The 20,024-nt window shown below is 42.2% G+C and overlaps 1 protein-coding gene across 2 annotated transcripts in view; it reads left to right on the forward strand.

Annotated features, from left to right (window-relative positions):
- Frmpd2 (FERM and PDZ domain containing 2) overlaps positions 1 to 20,024 on the forward strand; it is a 103,802-nt gene that overhangs the window by 24,993 nt on the left and 58,785 nt on the right. The window contains exon 11 of one of the 2 annotated variants that reach the window (XM_017798426.1): positions 18,221 to 18,373. In XM_017798426.1, coding sequence (XP_017653915.1) covers positions 18,221 to 18,373 — 153 coding nt within the window. Of the gene's footprint in view, positions 1 to 18,217; positions 18,374 to 20,024 lie in introns of both variants that reach the window. The other variant, XM_008834125.1, reaches the window with a different exon arrangement.

Consider the following 20,024-nt stretch of genomic DNA (forward strand, 5'->3'; position numbering starts at 1 on the left):
GGCCAAAGTTCTGATCAGCTGGATCGTCTGAGTCTTCCCTTGTATTGCAGGGAGATTGTATCTTTCCCAGAATTCACATGTTGGAACACAGACCTCAGTGTCTCAGAACATGGCTTATTTGGAAACAACCGTCAACAGAGGTGATTAGGTTGAAACGAGGCTGTTATCTTGTGTTCTGATCCAGTTTGATCAGTGTCTCTATAGAAGAGGACATTGGGACACACAAAGGAGAACCAGGGGCAAATGCACAGAGGAAAAGTTCTGTGAGGACACACCCAACAGGTGGTCATCTGCAAACCTAGGAGAGAGGCCACAGACACACAAAGATGCTGACATCTTGATCTTGATCTTGTACTTCTAGCCCCCAGAGCACGAATACATAGCTTTCTGTTTTTTTAAGCTCTGGACTGTTTGTTATGGCAGCCTGAGGTGACACACTTGAGTCTGAGAGGAGGCTGCAACCACCGCTAAGTGTGGACACCTCCACAGAGCTGTGCTCTTAGTTCAGAAATGTGGGTGGGTGAAGAAACTACGGGTGTGATTCAGTCATAGCTTGCCCATCTAGTCCCAGTGATAAGTTAAAGAGCCGAGACAAACTCAGCAGTTTTAGCTTTAAACACTTTATGCTGTGACCCATCATTTAGAAAAGGACATCTGTTATAATCTAGTACACATGTATGCACATAGAACTGAAAGAAACAGGAAATAGGACACACCCCTTCCATATGTGATGAATATTGATATTTCCTCTTCTATTTAGCTTCTGTGTGTGCATGTATATGTACAGGTATGTGTTCGTGTGTACGTGGGTACAGGTGTGTTTGTGTTTGGAGGCCAGAGGTCAACCTTGAGTATCATTCCTCTGGAGCCAGCCATCCACCGTGGGTTTTTGTTGTTTTTGTTTTGTTTTGTTTTGTTTTTTTTTGTTTTGTTTTGTTTGAGACAGGGTCTTCTTGTAGTACCAGCTGGCCTGGAACTTACTATGTAGACCAGGCTGGCCTAGGTTTCACAGAGATCTGCCTGTGATAAATGTATTTGCCTCCTGAGTGCTGTTATTACTACCACAACTAATCCACCAAGCTTTCTTTTGAGATTGGGTCTCTCACTTGAACACGCTTGGGGCTTACCAATTAGAGTAGGTTGGCAGGCTAGAGAGTCCCAGGGATCCACCTGGATCTAGCTCCCTAGAGCTGAGATGATGACCCCATGGTATCATGTTAGGTTTTTTATATGGATGTTGAGGATTGAACTCAGGTTTTCATGTTTGTACAACAGGTACTTTACTGAGTCATCTCTCCAGCTTCTTCTGTTTAGTTTTTTTTTTAAAATGCTAGTTATGAGTCTCTCAGTTGTTTCCATGGTTCACAAATAAGTTGCAGACTGCAGTCTGCATTTACTTCATGACTTCCCAGACTATATCAGTATTACATTTCTTTCTCCCAGATCATCTTTTGAAAGTGTTGCCTGGTTCTGGACTTTCCAAAGCCTCTCTGTACCATTTTTGTTGTATCTCTTCATAACATTTATTGCCACCTGGCATGTTGTCTTAGTCACTTTTCTGTTGCTGTGATGAAACACTATGACTAAGGGAACTTATAAAAGGAAGAGTTTATTTAGCTTACAGTTCCAAAAGGGCAAGAGTCCATCATGGTGTGGAGGCATGGTGGCAGAGGTGGCTGAAGTAGGAGCAGAAGCTAAGCTCTGACATCTTCAAGCAGGCACAGGAAGCAGAGAGTGACCCAAGATATGGCAAGGCTTAAGAACTCTCTAAGCCTGCCCCCAGTGATGTGCTTCCTTCAGTGTGGCCACACCTGCTAAGACCTCTCAAACAGTACCACGAACTGGGAACAAAATGATAAAATACTTGGAACCTATGGGGGACATTCTCATTCAAACAACCACACATATTAAATCCATTTATTTATAATTATATTGCCTTCCTCCTTATTATAGTTTGGATTTTGAATGCCCCCAGTAGACTCATGCATTGAAGGCTTAGTCTCCAGTCTGTGGCACTATTGGGAGGTAATGTGTGGTAGTTTGAATGAGACTTTGAGTGGGGCTGTTTTGGACAGCTTAAGGGTTGTGGTCTTGCTGGTAGAAGCATATCACTGAGGGCGGGCTTTAGCCTTCTGTACTCTGTTTCCTGTGCCTGCTTGAAGATATGAGAACTCAGCTTTCTGCTCTGGCTGCCTCCTGCAGTTCCTCCCTGCCATGATGGATTCTTGCCCCTTAGAACTGCAATCCCAATAAACTTTTTCTTCAATAGAAAATACCTTATACATAATGAAACCTTTAGGAAGTGGTGCCTAATGGAAGAAAGTTAGGTCATTTGGGAGCATGCCCTTAAAGAAGATATTGGAACCCTGGCCCTTCCTTTTTCACTGCTTCCTGGCTGTGATAACTTGAATGAGACACTTCCCTAGACCCTCCTTGTCATATTTTATGGGGCCTCACAGGCTCAAAGCAGCATGACCAAGTGACGATGGACTAAAGTTTCAGAAACTATGCATCAAAATAAATCTCTTTATTCTCTTTTAAAGATCTTTATTTCAGCTAATTGATCACACAGCTCCGTTAGAAGCTAATCTGCCTGAAGTTTTCAAAGGTTTTTGCCTGCTTTTGTCCACCCATTTCCCAAGCACCAAAGGACCAACTGAAGCTCAGGGATTTTCCCAGGATCTATTGCTCTCAGTGGAGAATGAATGGAGTCTAGACTCCTGGACTGGGTGACTTGCCAGATCAGTGAGGAAAGCCAGCAGCTTATTTGTCTGGGATCTGCAGTACAATCCTCATTCCCATCCCAGCCCCTCTGGGCCCATTGTGGTCCATGGAGAGTGGGACTTTGCTTTCTGCTCCTGGTACCCCTCCTGCTTGGGAGGGCAGTTTCCCAGAGCTGGACTGGTCCAGCTCTTCCCTGCCCTTTGATGTATGACCTTCCATCTCTGTCACTGCCTACCCTGAAGCTCCTCTTCCTCTTCCTCTCTTCAGCCCTGGGGTTGGGGTCACTACCAAGCTGAGACCAGCTCCATCATATCAGCGCTCTGCTTACATTTGAGGGCCTTGGGAAGAGGTGCTCTAAGTCAAGGAAGGCCCCACGAATCTTTCAGTGTCTTTGCTGTAGCCTCTGACCATTCCTGTGTGGCGAAAGTGAGCTGAGCAAATGTCTTTCAGAGACTGCTTTTACCTCTCCTTAGCAGACTCTGGGGCCTGGAGGATTGATTCTAGGTTTTGGAGTCAGACAGAAGGGGGATCAAGGCTTGCCTCTTCTGGTTAATGACTATGAATGTGTTATCTGAGTCTTATTTTTTCATCTGTAAAATGGAAAATAATAATTGGGCTCTTGTGAAGCTGCTGTGAGGACAGATGAGAACAGTGTGTGTGAAACTTGATTACAGCAACTGCTGTTGACCATCTTTCCTTCCCTCTCTTTAGAACTAGGAGTGTTCTCACTTGAAGGGACACTGCAGCAGATCTTCAGTCTATGCTGTAAACCTCAGTCTGTGTCTAGTGCATAGAGTGATGGAGACTGCAAGCCAGGTGTGCTACGGGCAGTGGAGAGTCTGTGTAGTAGCTACTTCTTGGTGTAGACACAACCCCTGGGCCCCCAGAGGCCCAAGCCTCAGTCTGACTGGACTGTCCAGAGAAACAGAAGTAATCTATCCTATCTATCTATCTATCTATCTATCTATCCATCCATCCATCCATCCATCCATCCATCCATCCATCTATCATCTACCCGTCTATCTATCTATCTATCTATCTATCTATCTATCTATCTATCTATCTATCTATCTATCTATCTATCTATCTATCTATCTATCTATCTATCTATCTATCTATCTATCTATCTATCTATCTATCTATCTATCTATCTATCTATCTATCTATCTATCTATCTATCTATCTATCTATCCTATCTATCTATCATCTATCTATCTATCTATCTATCTATCTATCTATCTATCTATCTATCTGTCATCTATCTATGCATCCATAGATTAGCAAGAATGGACTCATGAGTTTATGGAGACAAAGTAAACCCCAGATCTTCAGTGGGCAAGCTGGAGATCCAGGAGCACAGATGTTGTATTTCCAGCCTAAGTCACTGGAAAGAGGCAGAAGATCTGTGTTCTAACATGAACACAACCAAACCAAGAAGAATTCATTCTTTCTTTTTCGCAGGACAGTCAGATTGCCTGACGCTCACTGCTATGGTTCGAATGTACTCCCTCCTAAGGTCATGTTGAAATTTAGCCCCATCATAGTGGTATTTAGAGGTTAAAGCCTTCTGAGGAATGATGAAATCCCTTTTTTAAGGCACTCATAGACCACTGTCATATAAAATGGCTGGAACTAATTAGCATAGGCCTTTCTCCTTTTGCTCTTCTGCCAGGCAAGGACACAGTATTTACCGTCTTGTGCCCTTCTGCCTTCTGCTGTGTGAGGGCAGAGCAGTGGTACACCCAGCAGCCCTTACCAGGCACTGATGTTGGTGCCTTGGCCTTGAACTTCTCAGCTTCCAGAAGTGCTATGAGGCAATTTTCTGTTTTCTCTAAATTGCCGAGCCTGTGGTATGTTGCTGCAATAGTACCAACAGACTGAGATGCCCACCCATGTTAGAGAGGACAATTTACTTTTCTCATTCTACCATTTAAATGTTAATCTTATTCAATTATCACCCAGAATGCCTCTCCAAACGTCTAGAAAATCTGCAACTCAGTCAAATGAACACATCATAATGCGCTGTTCAGGAGACCCCCCCCCCCCGTGTTTGTCCCGTTTCTGGCAGGCCTCCCCAAACTTCTGCCTTCCTTTGATCATCTTCTACTTCCAGAGCTCCATCCTCAGATCCTGCTAAACTTCTATCTCTTCCACACCCTTGGCGCTCTCTGCTCCCTCTCATCCTGCTCTCGAAGGCAGACCTTCCTTTCTTGCACATGAAGACCACCAGTAATGTGAACCCACCTGTCTGTGCATCTGTTTGCTCAGCTCTAATTTAGGGAGGGCCTCCTCCATGCTTGGCACCTGCCAACCCTTCAATTAGTCTTGAAAAGTCATTATTATTTCAATGATAGTTGAGAAAATTGTGGCTCTGTGAGGTTAGGTGAGGCCCTAAGGGCTCAGCCAGGACTTACTTCTAGTGATTATATGGATTTATTCCTAGCAATGATATGTGTCAAATATCCTAAATGCTTTAAAAATATTTCAGTAAACTTTACTTTTCAGTGCAGTTTTATAGAACAATTGAGTGGGAAATGCATAGATTCTTCTACCTCCACCTCCCACATTCACAGCCTTCCCCTGAAAACAATCCTCCTCTATTTTTTTATAATCAACCACTGTGGTGGTTTAAATGAGACTGTCCCCCACAGGCTCCAAGTATTTAGATATTTTGTCTCCAGTTGGTGGTGCTGTTTTGGGAGGTTTTAGGAGGTGTGACTGTGCTGGAGGAAGCACATCCCTGGGGGCGGGCTTTGAGAGTTCTTAAGGCTTGCTGGATTTCCAGTTGCTCTCTGCTTCCTGTGCCTGCTTGAAGATGTGAGAGCTCAGTCTTCCGCTCCTGCCACCTTCCTCTGTGCCTCCCTGCCATGATGGACTCTAATCCCTCTAGAACCAAAGCTCAAATAAGGTCTTCCTTCTATAAGTTGCCTTGGTCATGTGCTTTATCATAGCAACAGAAAAATAACTAATACAACCACCCTATGTTGACACATTGCTATCCCCTAGAATCCATCGTTTTGCCTGTTTTTCTGTATGTAGATACTTTGAATGGTATTAAGGGAGTGTGCTAGATTTTCATTGCTGTAACATAATACCTGTGGTCTCATAAGGAGGAAGGATTTATTAGGCTCATGGTTTCAGAGGTCTTAGTCCATGGTCATTGGCCCTGTCCCTTTGGACTTTGGTGGCAGTAAACTGTAAAAGAAGTGAATGATGAAAGCTGATCACCTCAAGGCAATCAGGAAAGAGGAGAGGAAAGGAATGGAGTGGAGAGGAGAGAAGCCAACAGAGGAGAGGTCTCAATATCCCCCTCAAGGGAATGCCTTCAGTGACCTAACTTCCTCCCACATAGCCCTATCTCTTAAAGGTTCCACTTCTCCCTAATAATACCACAGGCCTTGAAAACAAATGGCTTTTGGCAGATATTTAACCACAACGGGGGCCTCAAAAAGAAGAGAAGGAAGAGGCTTCATATGTTTCATGTGGCTATGACGTTGGCTAGGTGCTGAATATCACATTTGGGAGGTCTTAGTATACCTTGCTAAGGGGCTTGTTTGATAAGTGGTTTTGGTGATGGGAAAAAAAGATTTAAAAGCCATAGTTGTGAAAGCTTGGGAGCCCTTGCAGAATGTTAAGCAGGGAAGTAACATGATTACATTTGCATTTTAAAAAGGGAAACAAAGACAATTTAGTATAAAAATAAATCTCCTTAATCACATCATCACGGCAGAACAACACTCTTCTGGGCACATTCTCTCGCAGCCTGATTGCATGCAGGATTTTGATACAGTTGTAAACACTGCTGTGTTCAATCTGCATCTTCTTCTTCATGATGTATGTCTTCCCATACCCTCTGAGATGCTGTGGACTGGCTGCATGTAAGGACTCCATGGGGCTGGACTTCATTTATCCATTCCCGCTCTGTGGGGCATTCCCTTGACAGTGCCATGGAAGTGATAATTATAATTATTATCAGTTGCTTCTGAGCTTTCTCTTTTATAAATGAGATAGAAATAAAAGTACTTGTGCTAGAACTTTTTAGGTCCATGTTGATTTCTTTTCTTAGAAATGTTCCTAACAAGATGTGGGGACAAAGATCCTAAATGCTTTTTTCCTCCCTAAATGTTTTAATAAACTTAATTTTTTAAGAAAATGGGCTAATTAAATTTCTGTTACTGTGACAAAATACTTGAAACAATTAAATTATAAGGAAGAAAATTTTCACTCTGTGTTTGCATGTCTCCATTGCTTTAGGTAGGCCTAGGTGAGGCAGCAAACATCAAGCAGTGGAGCTCATGGTAGAGCAAAGTTCATAGTGGATCATGGTGACCAGGAAGCAAAAAGACAGAAAGGAAGGGGCTGGGGTTCCAATATCTCCCATAAGGCAAAATCTATTGCTCTCACTTCCTTCTACTAGACTCTACTTCCTGAAGGTTCCACCATCTTCCAACAGTGATAGTCTTTTGCCCATGGGCCTTTGGGGTACATTTCAGATACAAACGTTAGCAGAACACTTTAAGTTCACACCAAAATTGAGTGGAAGGTAGGAAGGTAGAGATTTGCTGTGTCTCCAGCCTCACCCACGCCTTCTCTCTTCCACTGAACAAAGTAATCTTGTACTAGAAGTCACATTTGTTACAACTGATGAACCTATGTTGACAGATTGTTGTCACCAAGAGTTCATAGTTGACACAGGACTATTACATACTTTATGGGTTTGACAAACATATAAAGACATGTATCCTCCAGTACTATGGTCTCAGCAGACCACCAGTGTGTGCGTTTCCAGCCTCTCTCTGGCATAGGGGCTGAGAATGCAGGGGACTACCTGAGAGTGCCAGGATTCTGCCTCCATGTGGTGGTGAGCTAATTGCTCAGTTCCCACCCCACCCCCAACTGGGATTGTGTGAGGCCCCTCCCAAGGCCCCAGGGCAGACCTGGCTTTGGTAGGATAAGGCTGAGATTTTAGGAGACAGCCTGAGAGGGTGGGTTCTGACCTCCATCTGTGTAGCAGCTGTGATCTCAGCCAGAGAGTACCTGCCTCCTTCTGGCATAGGGGCTGAGAATTCAGCAGACTGAGGCTTCCAAAATCACCCCCCCCTTAGCGAACTTCCCAAATTTTGCTCTGAGTTCCCGCTAGTAGGGGTCCAAACCTAGAAGGAAGCCTGAGCGTACCTGACTGGAACCTGACTTGGGCTTCTGTGGGTGCTCCTGTGTAGCTGATCTGAAGCTATCAGCTCCCTCCAAAATAAAACCTGAGAGAACCTGAAACCTGGATCAACCAGCTTTACATAAACAATAAGAAAAGGACCAAGGCACACCAATAATACAAACAGAAGCATACTTCAATATAATTCTCATATCAGAATCACAAACAACAAAAGAAATTCACATGCCAAAATCACAATGAAAGAATAATAAAATGGAAAGCCAAAAAACTATGTCCCCACCAAACTCTACAAGTCCTGTAGAAGAGTTCTTCAAGGAGAATCCCCTAGAGATAACCCAGGACACAGAATTTAAAAGAACAATCATAAACATGATCAAGAAATTCAATGAATTTAAAGAACACAACTAATTTAATGAACAAACAAATGAAAGAACTGAAAGAAGATAGGGATAAAGTTCTGAATGGATTCCTAAAAGAGATAGAAACATTGAAGAAAACTCAGGCAGAAATGAAGAAGGAAGTGAAAAATTCAATAAGCCAACTTGAAACAACAGGGGAAAGCCTCACCACTAGAATGAATGAATGGAAAACAGAATATCAACACTGGAGGATAAAGTTGAAGAATTGGACCACTCAAGCAAAGATTATGAAAATTTTGAAAAAAACACAGGAGTGGAATATGCAAGAGATGTGGGACACCATTAAAAGACCAAATCTATGTATCATAGTCATAGAGGAAGGAGAAGAATTTCAGGTTAATGGTATTAACCAGATCTTAAACAGGATTGTACAAGAGAATTTCCCGAAATTAAGGAAAGACATCCTCATAGAAAAACATGAAGCACATAGAACACCAAATAGACAGGATCAGAAAAGAAACTCCCTGTGACACTAAATGTACAGAAGAAAGAGAGACTACTGAAAGCAGTTAAAAAAAACAAAACAAGTCACATGTAAAGGAAAGCCCATCAGAATTACAGCTGACTTATCAATGCAAACTATGAAAGCCAGAAGAGCCTGGACCAAGGTATTTCCAGTTCTAAATGACAATAGATGCCAACCCTTAATATTTTATCCAGCAAAAATGTCTATTATAATTGAGGGGGAAAGAAAAACCTTCTTTTTGTGACACGAAAAGCCTGAAAGAATACATGTCCATGAAACCAGCCTTCAAAGAATACTTAAAGCAATACAAAGAGAGGAGAAAGGAGCAACTATACCCCAGGGTCAACAAATGAAATAAAGGTATAATTGAGGAAGCACAAAATTAGACAAAGAACACAAACAGCAATTGAAATGATGGCAACCAATACAAATCTTTCAATAATAACTTTAAATATCAATGGACTGAACTCCCCAGTCGAAAGACACAGGTTAAGTGAATGGATGAAGAAGCAAAATTCATCTTTTTGCTGTCTGTAAGAAACCCATCTCACCTTCAAGGACAGGTACTACCTTAAGGTGGAAGGATGGTAAAGACTATTCCAAGCAAATAGCACTAAGAAACAAGCAGGGGTTGCATTTCTAATATCTCACAACATGGACTTCAAAGTAAAACTAGTCAGAAGAGATAAGGAGGGTCACTTCATTTTGATCAAAGGAACAATTAACCAAGAAGATATTAAAATCATGAACATATATATGAACCAAACTCTGGTGCACCCAATTTCATATAGACAGCACTACAGGATTTCAGATTAACCCCAACTCAGTAATAGTAGGGGACTTCAATACCCCACTGTCTCCATTAGACAGGTCAACCGGACAAAGAATAAACAAAGAGACATCTGAATTAGATGATATCATACATCAAATGGACCTAACAGACATCTTTCGAATTCCACCCAAGCACCAAAGAATATGCTTTGTACTCAGCACCCCAAGGTACTTTTTCAAAAATTGATCACATACTGAGATACAAAACAAACCTCAACAAATACAAAATATTGAAATAATTCCATACATTCTATCAGACCACAATGCAATAAAGCTCAGAATCAACAGAGCCCTACTCACTACACAAACTCATGGAAATTAAACAACACACTCCTAAATAATGAGTGGGTCAAAGGAGAAATTAAGAAAGAAAAGAATTCCTGGAATTCAATGAAAAGGACAATACAACACAACACAACCTCTGGGACACTTTAAAAGCGGTCATAAGAGGGAAGTTTATAGCTCTAAGTGCCTACATTAAAAAATTAGAAAGAGCCCAAACAAATGACCTAACACTGCAACTCAAGACACTGGAAAGGCAAGAACAGATGAAACCCAAATCCAGCAGGAGAGAAGAAATAACAAAAAAATCAGAGCAGAAGTTAATGAAATAGAAACAAAGAAAAAAATACAAAGAATCAATGAATCTAAGAGCTGGTTCTTTGAAAAGCTAAACAAGATTAGACAGACCCCTCACCCAGTTAACCAAAAGAAAGAAAGAACAAATCCAAATCATCAAAATCAGAGATGAAAGAGGAAACATCACAACAGACACTGAAAAGTTCCAGACCATTAAAGGGAATATTTTAAAAACCTATATGCTACTAAATTTGAAAATCTGAAAGAAATGGATAGATATCTAAAATCATGGGACCCACCAAAGTTAAACCAAGAAGAGATCAATAGTCTAAACAGATCCATAACATATAAGGAAATCAAAACAGGAATACAAAGCCTCCCAAGTATAAAAAGCACAGACCCAGATGGATTTACAGCAGAATTCTACCAGACATTTAAAGAAGACCTCCAACCAATACTACTTAAATTATTCAAAATGATAGAAACAGAGAGAGAACTCCCAAATCTTTGTATTAAGCCAGCATCACTCTAATACCTAAACCAGGTAAAGACACAACCAAAAAAGAAAACTATAGACCCATATCCTTAATGAATATAGATGCAAAAATTCTCAACAAAATACTTGCAAACCGCATACAGACACACATCAAAAAGATCATTCACCATGATCAAGTAAGCTTTATTCCAGAAATGCAGGGGTGGTTCAAAATATGCAAGTCAATAAACGTCATTAATCACATAAATGGACTCGAGGACAAAAAACACATTGTCATCTCAATAGATGCAGAAAAAGATTTTGACAAAATTCAGCATGCATTTATGTTCAAAGTCCTAAAGGGAATTGGACTAGAGGGAACATACCTCAACATAATCAAGGCTATATACAACAAACCCACAACCAAAATCATTCTAAAAGGAGAAAAACTAGAAGCATTCCCATTAAAATCAGGAACCAGACAAGGATGTCCACTATCTCCACTCCTTTTCAACATAGTGCTTGAAACGCTTACTAGTGCAATAAGACAAGAGAAGGAAATTGAATGGAGTACTAATTGGAAAAGAAGAGGTCAAAGTATCCCTTTTTGCAGATGATATGATTCTATACCTAAGAGATCCCAAAAGTTCCTCCAGAAAACTCCTAGAACTGATCAATACTTTCGGTATAGTGGCAGGTTATAAAATCAATCTACAAAATTCTGTAGCCTTTCTATATACCATTAACAAGCATTTGGAGGAAGAGTACAGGGAAATGCTCACATTCACAATCACTGCAAAAAAATAAAATATCTTGGAATAAATCTGATGAAAGACACCAAAGAGCTCTACAATGAAAATTTTAAAATTGTTAAAGAAAGAGATTGAGGAAGACACCAGGAGATGGAAGAACATCCCATGCTCATGGATTGGAAAAATTAATATTGTGAAAATGACCATCCTACCAAAAGCAATTATAGATTCAATGAAATCCCAATCAAAATTCCCATGACATACTTCACAGAATTAGAAAAAAAAAAATCCTTAAATTCGTATGGATGCACAAAGTCCCCAGATAGGCAAAGCAACCCTGAGCACAAAGAACAACACTTGGGAGATTACTATAGAGCTATAGTCACAAAAACATCATGGTACTTGCACAAAAATAGGCACATAGATCAATGGAACTTCATTGAAGACCCAAACTCAAGTACACACAATTTCAGCCACCTGATATTTGCCAAAAACACACAATGGAGGAAAGACAGCATCTTCAACAAATGATGCATCTCCACCTGTAGAAGAATGAAACTAGATCCTTGTCTTTCACCTTGTACAAAAGTCAACTCCAAATGGATCAAAGACCTCAGTGTGAAACTGGAAACCCTGAAACTATTAGAAGAAAATATTGGCAGTAACTTATAAGATATAGGTGTAGGATAGGATTTTCTAAATTGGACAGAAGTTGCTCAGGAATTAAGGTCAGCAATTAACAAGCGAGACCTCATTAAACTAAAAAGAAAAGAAACAATAAAAAGTGTACAGCAAAAGAAACAATCAAAAAAGTGAAGAGAAAACCCACAGAATAGGAAAAAAGTCTTCATCAGTGACACATCTGACATAGAGGTTTAACATCCAGATATATAAAGAACTCAAAAAACAAAGAATCAAGAAACCAAATGACCCAATTAAAAGATAGGCTAAAGATCTAAACAGAGAGTTCTCAAAGGAAGAAATAAAAATGGCTAAGAAACATCTCAAAAAGTGTTTAACATCATTAGTAATTAGGGAAATGCAAATTAAAACCACCCTAAGGTATCACCTTCCCTCAACCAGACTGGCTAGGATCAAGAGAACAAATGATACCAAATGCTGGTGAGGATGTGGAGAAAGGGGAACACTCATTCACTGCTGGTGGGATTGCAAACTCATGCAACCCCTATGGAAAACAGTGTGGAGAACTCTTAAAAAACTAAAAATGAACCTTCCATATGACCTGGTTATACCACTCCTTAGCATGTACCCAAAGGACTCATCCTATTGTAGAGACATTTGTACAACCATGTTTGTTGCTGCTCTTTTCGCAATAGCTAAGAGATGGAAGCAACCTATTGTCCCTCAATTGATTAGTGGTTAACGAAAATGTGGTATATTTACACAATGGAATTCTATTCAGCAGTAAAGAAAGATGAAATAATGAAATTTGCAGGTAAATGGATGGATCTAGAAACTGTTATACTAAGTAACACAGACGCAGAAAAATAAAAGACGTATGTTCTCCCTCATTTGTGGATCCTACCACCAAATCCTTTTAAATCCCATGTCCTTTTAATAAGATGATACTGTACAGCAGTCTGCTCTGCATGAACTAACTACCATCATCACAACTTCAGGAGTGCCTGATTGCTAAACATCGTCACAATTGGACTTGTTGGTTGTGCTCCTTCATTAAAGGAGGGGCAAACAGGGTCTTGGACCCTCACCAGACTCTCCAGCCACTCTTCTCAGCCAACCGTATGTAATTTGGCCCTAATCACACATGGTCTCCTGGATTTGGGGAGGGCTAAAGTATACAATCTGGGGAAGGCTAGGAAGAGAAGGCTTGACCCATGCTGGGTAAAGGCTTTCCAGTGTGCATACACTCAGGCCATTCACACACTTCAGGAACCCCTGTTATCTTGGTAAGTAAGCTCATAAAATTCATTTGTTCCCCAGTAAAACTTTTATTGAACATTGATTTGACACTAGAACCTTTAAATGGAATAAGCATTGTTTAGTATCCCCGGGAAAAGAACTCTCACAACAGATGGAAAATTTATTTTTTAATGTTATTATGTCTAGTAATTATTAAAAAAAGAAAACGAGAGTGTAAAAGATGTTAAAAGGATATGGGAATGGAGATATTTTCCAAAATATAAACAATGAGAAAGCCTAAGCAGTGAGGAAGATCTGTGTAGGTTTGTTATGATGTATAAAGGCTGAGACCAAAATAATATACACATAATCCTAAAATTTCTAAGGTCATAGTTTAGTCAACTAGTTTAAGGAACAAAATATTTATCTAGTCAAGGTTTATCTGAGGACATTTGGTTTTTTACCCAAGCTTTATCTACATAGCACATGGTGATTAAAATCACCAGACTGGTGGAACTAACCTTATTGGATGTCTAACAGACATACTTTGAGGCCTATACTAATCTGGTCAGAGGGACATAAAGGACAGTTTTCGCTCCTTGCCTTCCTGGGTCGACTAGTTCCATGGCCTATGAGCATCTCTCTCAAAATGTCCTGTAATGGTGGTGGGTCACCTGTCCTCTTGATCAAGGAGGCCGAGGAGACCCCACCAGATGGACTTGAACCAGTGTCCGGTCTACAAAGAGGAGGGTCAACACAGAGGAATCACTTCCTCCATGTTTCCAAGCAAAGCCAACCATGGTCGAGCAGGACCTTTGACTTATCCTCACATAGGCAGAACCGGTAAAAGAAAGGAGCCAGGTGCTCCTCCCAAGCCCATGTGACCCCCTGAGGAACAGGCCCTCAAACGACCTAAGAGTAAAAATAAATTGGTTTAGCAGGGCCAACTGTATGGCCTTAAACATCCAAAAGGAAAGTATAACCAAATATTAAAGGGACCAATATAATTTCTTAAGAGTCCATATGCATATCCTCCCAAGCCCACATGACCCCTGAGGAACAGATCCTCAAATGACCTTAAGTGTAAAAAGAAATTGATTTATTTGGGTCAATTTTATGGTCTTAAACACCTCAAAGGAAAGTATAACCAAAGATTAAAGTGATCAGTATATTTCTTTAAGAGTTCAAGAGATTACACTTCTTAGACATTAGGCTTAAGTCCATATAAAAAGTTATTTAGGGGCTGGAGAGATGCCTCAGTGGTTAAGAGCACTGACTGCTCTTGCAGAGGACCTGGGTTCGATTCCCAGAACCCACATGGCAGCTGCAATTCATCCTTAACTTCAGTTCCCGGGGAATCTGAAGCCCTCTTCTGACCTCCGCGGCATTGTACAACATGGGTGCACTCACATACATGCAGGCAATACACCCATACATATAAAATAAAAACAATAAATAAAATATAAAAAGTTATTTAGACAATTATTTCTCATATTTCTCATATTTTTGTTCTGAATCAGAAAGTGCTGCTCAGATATAAGACTTCAAATCTTGGTTTCCAATACTGTAGTGCCCACCTGTAGCTAAGGGAGACAACCCACTATTCTAAAATGATGGCCAAATTTGTTTCCTCCCCCATCTAGAAGGCTTTGTGAGGGAACTAATACTGATTCTAAGAACTCCAAAAGCTATCCAAATGCCTGAAAGCAAATCCTGAATCCATCACTCTCTTGTCTAGCCTTAGCAGACAAAAGAAAAATGAGGAGGAACCCAATTATCCTAGTTTATTCTTCATTGCTGTGACAAAACACTCTGACCACTACCAACTTGGGGAGGAAAGGGTTTGTCTTACATCACCCAGGTCACAGTTCATCAGGGAGCCCAAGGTAGGAACTCGGGGCAGGAACCTGGAGGCAGGAGCTGGAACATAGGCTGGAGCCATGGAGGATCACTGCTTACTGGCTTGCTCCCCTGGCCCCGGCTCAGCCTGCTTTCTTATACAACACAGGCCCACCTGCCCAGGGGTGGCACCACCCACAGTGGTCTGGGCCCTCCCATGTCACTCATCAAACAGGTGCCCCATGGACATGGCCGCAGGCCAGTCCAATGAAGGCAATTTCCCAATTGAGGCTCCCTCAACCCAGGTGTGTCAAGTTGACACTAAAGCTATCCAGCACAGTATCTAATGGAAACTAAATACTTTCTTTTGGGGTCAGAAACTTTCAAAACAATGAAAGTTTCATTTATGCCTTTGGCTTCCCATCAGCTGTGGGTCATATGGCTTTAAAGAACAACATTCTGCTTACTTTCTTCTGGAAGGTCTAAATCCCTCCTCTGGCTCTTCTGCTTTCTCCCCATGGTCTTCAGCAGGCTGAGACAGAAATGAGGGGTGGAGAATTTGGGAGTCTTTTAGATAGACCTACTGAAGGGGTACCCCAATTGCCTCACTCTGTTTCCCTGTTCAGCATGGAAGAAGGCAGGGCAGCCTGCATCCCGATTCCCTTTCCACAAGCTGGGTAACCTCTTCAGAGGATGGCATGATAAGAATAGGAGGTAGGAACTGGAGAGGCAGTTAGTATAAAAAGACCCCAAAGAAAATTAGCCAGCTTCTTGGCTCAAAGTCAAAATGTCCTTGGGCCCCTTAGCAACATACTGTGTTCCAAAGGCCAAAAATGTTGAAATATTTGGGAACTCAGCTCTAATTCTTAAAAGATTTTAGGGTTACCTCTTCAGAGGGGGAATGTTAGAGTAGCAAAAAGCCCCATTAAAAAAAAGAAGAAAGAGTACATGAAGTTATCAGAAAAAAAGTGATGGGAGATATGGGAGGAGTTGGAAGGGAGGGAGTGGGCATGGATTTGATCAAAATACCTTATATGCTTATATCCCTGTATGAAATTCTCAATAAATTATTAAAAAGTAAAGACATGTATCCTCCATTACAGTGTCCTACAGAGTAGTTTCATTGATGCAAAGATCATTAGTGCTCTGCTTAACCTATGTTCTGCCTATCTACCCCCCGTGCCAACCACTGATCTCTACTGTCTACACAGCAGGATAGCCCCTATTTGGAAACATCCAGCATACAGCCTTTCCTGCAGGTTGATTTCACTTAGTAACATGTACTTAACTCCTCCATGTCTTTTCATGGCTTGATGGCTCATTTCTTTCAGTGCTAAATAGTAATGTGATTGCCTGGGTATACTATGGTCCATACACTCTCACTGAAGGACAGCTTTTGCTTCTAAGGTTTGGCAGTCATGAATAAAGCTGCTATAAACAACCATGTGCAGTTTTTTCTCAGTGCTGGGAATCTAACCCAGGGCCTCCCACATGTTAAGCAAGCACTCTACCATTGAGCCATATTCTTAGCTCCATGGAAGGTTTTTCTGTGACATAGTTCTTCAACTCTTTGGGGCTGATTGCTAGGCCTAAAGTAAGAGTGTTTAGCTCTGTAAGAAGCCGATAAACTGTCTTCTCAAGTGACTGTACCATTTTACACTCCCACTGGCAGTGAATGTGAGTTCCCGTCTCTCACATCCCCAACAGCATTTGGTGGTGTCAGTGTTCTGGATTTTGGCCAATCTAATATCACTGTAAATGATTTTTAGATTGCCGAGAAATTTCTTTTCCTTTGTGACTCTGAGCTGAACTGTGGGCTCAGTGTGGGTCAGTTAGAGGATTCTGGGATTCTCAATCTATGGCCAACATATAGACAGGTCTATGCCAAAGCAGGAATGTGGGCTGTGTTGGACAGTGTGCTGTTCCCTTCAGAATCTGTCAGGCTGATTCCCTTATTCTCCTGAATGGAGAAGGCCAGATTCATCCAGTTCCTAAGCTGCCTTCTTCAGGGTAGTTATCCTCAAAGCTGGGTGACAATGGTTTGCCCAAGGGTAGACTGGCGGAGTGTCCTAACATCAGGACAGATTAAATAAAGAATGCAAAAGTAGGGTGAGCTCTTTCTCTGTCCAGTCCTGCCTTCCTCTCTTTTCACAGTGAACCTGGAGATCATGCCTCCATGAACTTCAGCATACTCTTGTTTGCCCATGACTCTGTGTTGAAGGAACTAGTACCAGATATTAGGTGACAGTGATCTTCTAGCATCTTCTGGGAGGCTACTGCCTCAGTGCCCTAAGTAGCAGACCTGTTGAAGGGGAAGAGGGATTTGGTCTTCTCAAACATGGTCCTATGTGAAAACAGTGTCACAGTTATACCTGCTTGTTAAGAGTAAGATATGTATTAGGAACCTAGGCGAACAGAAGGCCAAAGGAATTCAAAGAAACATTTTAGTGACAAGGTTTTCCTGTGCTTATTGGTAGATGTGGCCTCATGAAATGTGAAAGGTCTCAGAGTGAACATATTTTGTTTCTGTCATTTACAGTTGACATGACCTTGACCCTGTGGCATGACTTCTGTTCTTATCTGTATACCTCTCAGGATCCAGAGAGCCTACTATGTTCTAACTCCCACATATCATCGGGGGGTACTGTCTTCTTCGCTCCCTTCTATCCATGTCACAGGATTTGGCTTCACTTTTTATTTCAAGGTTTATTTATTTTTATTTTATGTGTATGAGTATTTGCATGTATGTATGCATACCATTGTATGTGCCTGGTGCCCAGTGGGGCTGGCAGGGGCATCAGATTCCCTGATATTGGAATTATAGATGGTTGGGAGCCACCATGTGGGTGCTGAGAACCAAACTCAGGTCCTCATCAAGAGCAGCCAGTGCTCTTAACAGCTGAGCCATCTCTCCAGCCTCATTGGCTTCACTTCTAATACAGAACATGATGTCCCAGAGCCACCCCAGAGGGGTATCCTTGCCCTGGGATCCTGATAGGACTGGGGTTGTACACACACTTCTATTAAGAAGCCAGCAGAAGGCTTCCTGGCTGATCTCTTAGCTGTGCATTCTCTTCCTAGCAGATGGAGAGTAAGGCGTATTTCCAAGTTGAAGATTACATCCCAGCGAGGCTGATTGAGAGAATGACAGCGCTCCGGGTCCAAGTCGAAGTCTCAGAGATGCACCGGCTCAGTTCTGCACCACAGGGAGAGGATGCTGAGCTAGAGTTCTTGGGGGTGAGGTCTTTGGGACCTTGGGAGCAGTATTGGGGCTCAGGGAATGTCATCAGCGGTCGCTCTGGAGGCATCGCTGCAGGAAGGTGCAGGCCAGGGCTCAAGCCACAAAAAGAAGGGGCCTCCATCATCCTGAACATCAGGGAGAGGCTTCTAGCAGGTGGCATTAGAACTGACCCCCTTGAAGGGATAGGCTCTAGTGAGCTAGGCTGGGTGCCACAGGGCCTTCAACCTTAGAGCCAGATCTCTGGCACTTTTCTGTAACCAGGAGACCCCATTTCCCACAGATGACACAGAGGATAACTGACATACGGAACCGGGATATGAACTAGGCAGAGCCACCGGAAGATTCTAGTGTGTAGCCTTCCAGACAGCGGTTCTCAGCACAGCTGTATAGGGGCACAGGTCTGTTCTGTTCTCTCCTTTCCACCCCCTAAAGCAGGGACATTTCAATCTCACACAGTGGAGAATACCCACCATCATGAGTACTCTGCTTTCTCCACTGCCTCCCCCCACTGTGGGCCAGGTGCTGGGGGACTGGAGACAAGAAGCCTGTGTTCCCTGTCCTCGGTGGGTCCTGGGTCTCAGGATGATGACTGTATCTAAAAGCAGGCACGTTGTGATAAATGCTCCGAGAGAACATAGATGATGCCAGTGACTCTGGTGGGGCCAGGCAAGAAGGCCTGGCCTCTTTTCCTTGCAGGTGCATGTGGTGTATGTGTGTATGAATGGGGAGCCTGGATCTTCCAGGACAGGCTTGTGTACCTGGGCCTTCAGATTTGGGAAGCAGCTCAGAAAAGAAGCATGAGGATCTGCACATTTCTCTGTACCTAAGCTTCCTAACTTGGGTAGAAATATTCTGTGTATGTTTTCTTGCTTTAATGGAGATGGGTGCTTGGAAGCAGAACCAGCAAAGTGAGGCCTGGTCCTTTCTTTTTGTCCAGTTGCTTAATAGAACTGTCCAGACACCTAACACTGGGGCAGCCTGCAAGTGTTTCATTGGCAGAGTCCCAGAAGAAATACTCACTGCATTCTGTAGTCTACCCACACACATGGCTCCTATCAAGAGTGTTCCTTTAACAAGGGACATGTGAAGGACCTCAAAGCCACATGGTGATGAGTTGGCCAGAGCTAGAGAACTGAGCTGAGACCAAGGTCTTTGCCTTGCAGACCACTTCTGCAGAATGGACGCTGCCTGTAGCCTCTCCTAAGCCCAGCTGTCTATGCTGGGCTCTGCCTGGGTTCCTCCTCCCACTGAAAAATGACTGTAAAAATAGTTACCATCATGGAAACAGGACAGAGGTCTCTTTTCTCCCAATCTTTCACAAAAAGCATTGGACAGATTCATTTCATTTACATGCAACCTTCATTCATATTAAGAAATACTCTTGTTTCCATATCTCCCTCTGATGGCTTTAATGGGGTGGTTAATGCTGTAGGATGCTTGTCCTTGGTACAGAGGGATGAATGGAGAGGGCTTTGCCGCCCTCAGAGCATACAACAGGAGCATCTGAGTCATAGTGTGAGTTTGTGCAAGTCTTTTCCCTCCCCATCTATGAAAGTAAACATTTCTTGACATTCTGCCCCAGAGGGTGAACACACTTATCTTTTGGTATATTTACCCCCCCCCTCTCTCTCTCTCTCTCTCTCTCTC

Source organism: Nannospalax galili, unplaced genomic scaffold (genome assembly GCF_000622305.1).
Source record: "Nannospalax galili isolate Female #2095 unplaced genomic scaffold, S.galili_v1.0 scaffold996, whole genome shotgun sequence".
Lineage (NCBI taxonomy): Eukaryota > Metazoa > Chordata > Mammalia > Rodentia > Spalacidae > Nannospalax > Nannospalax galili.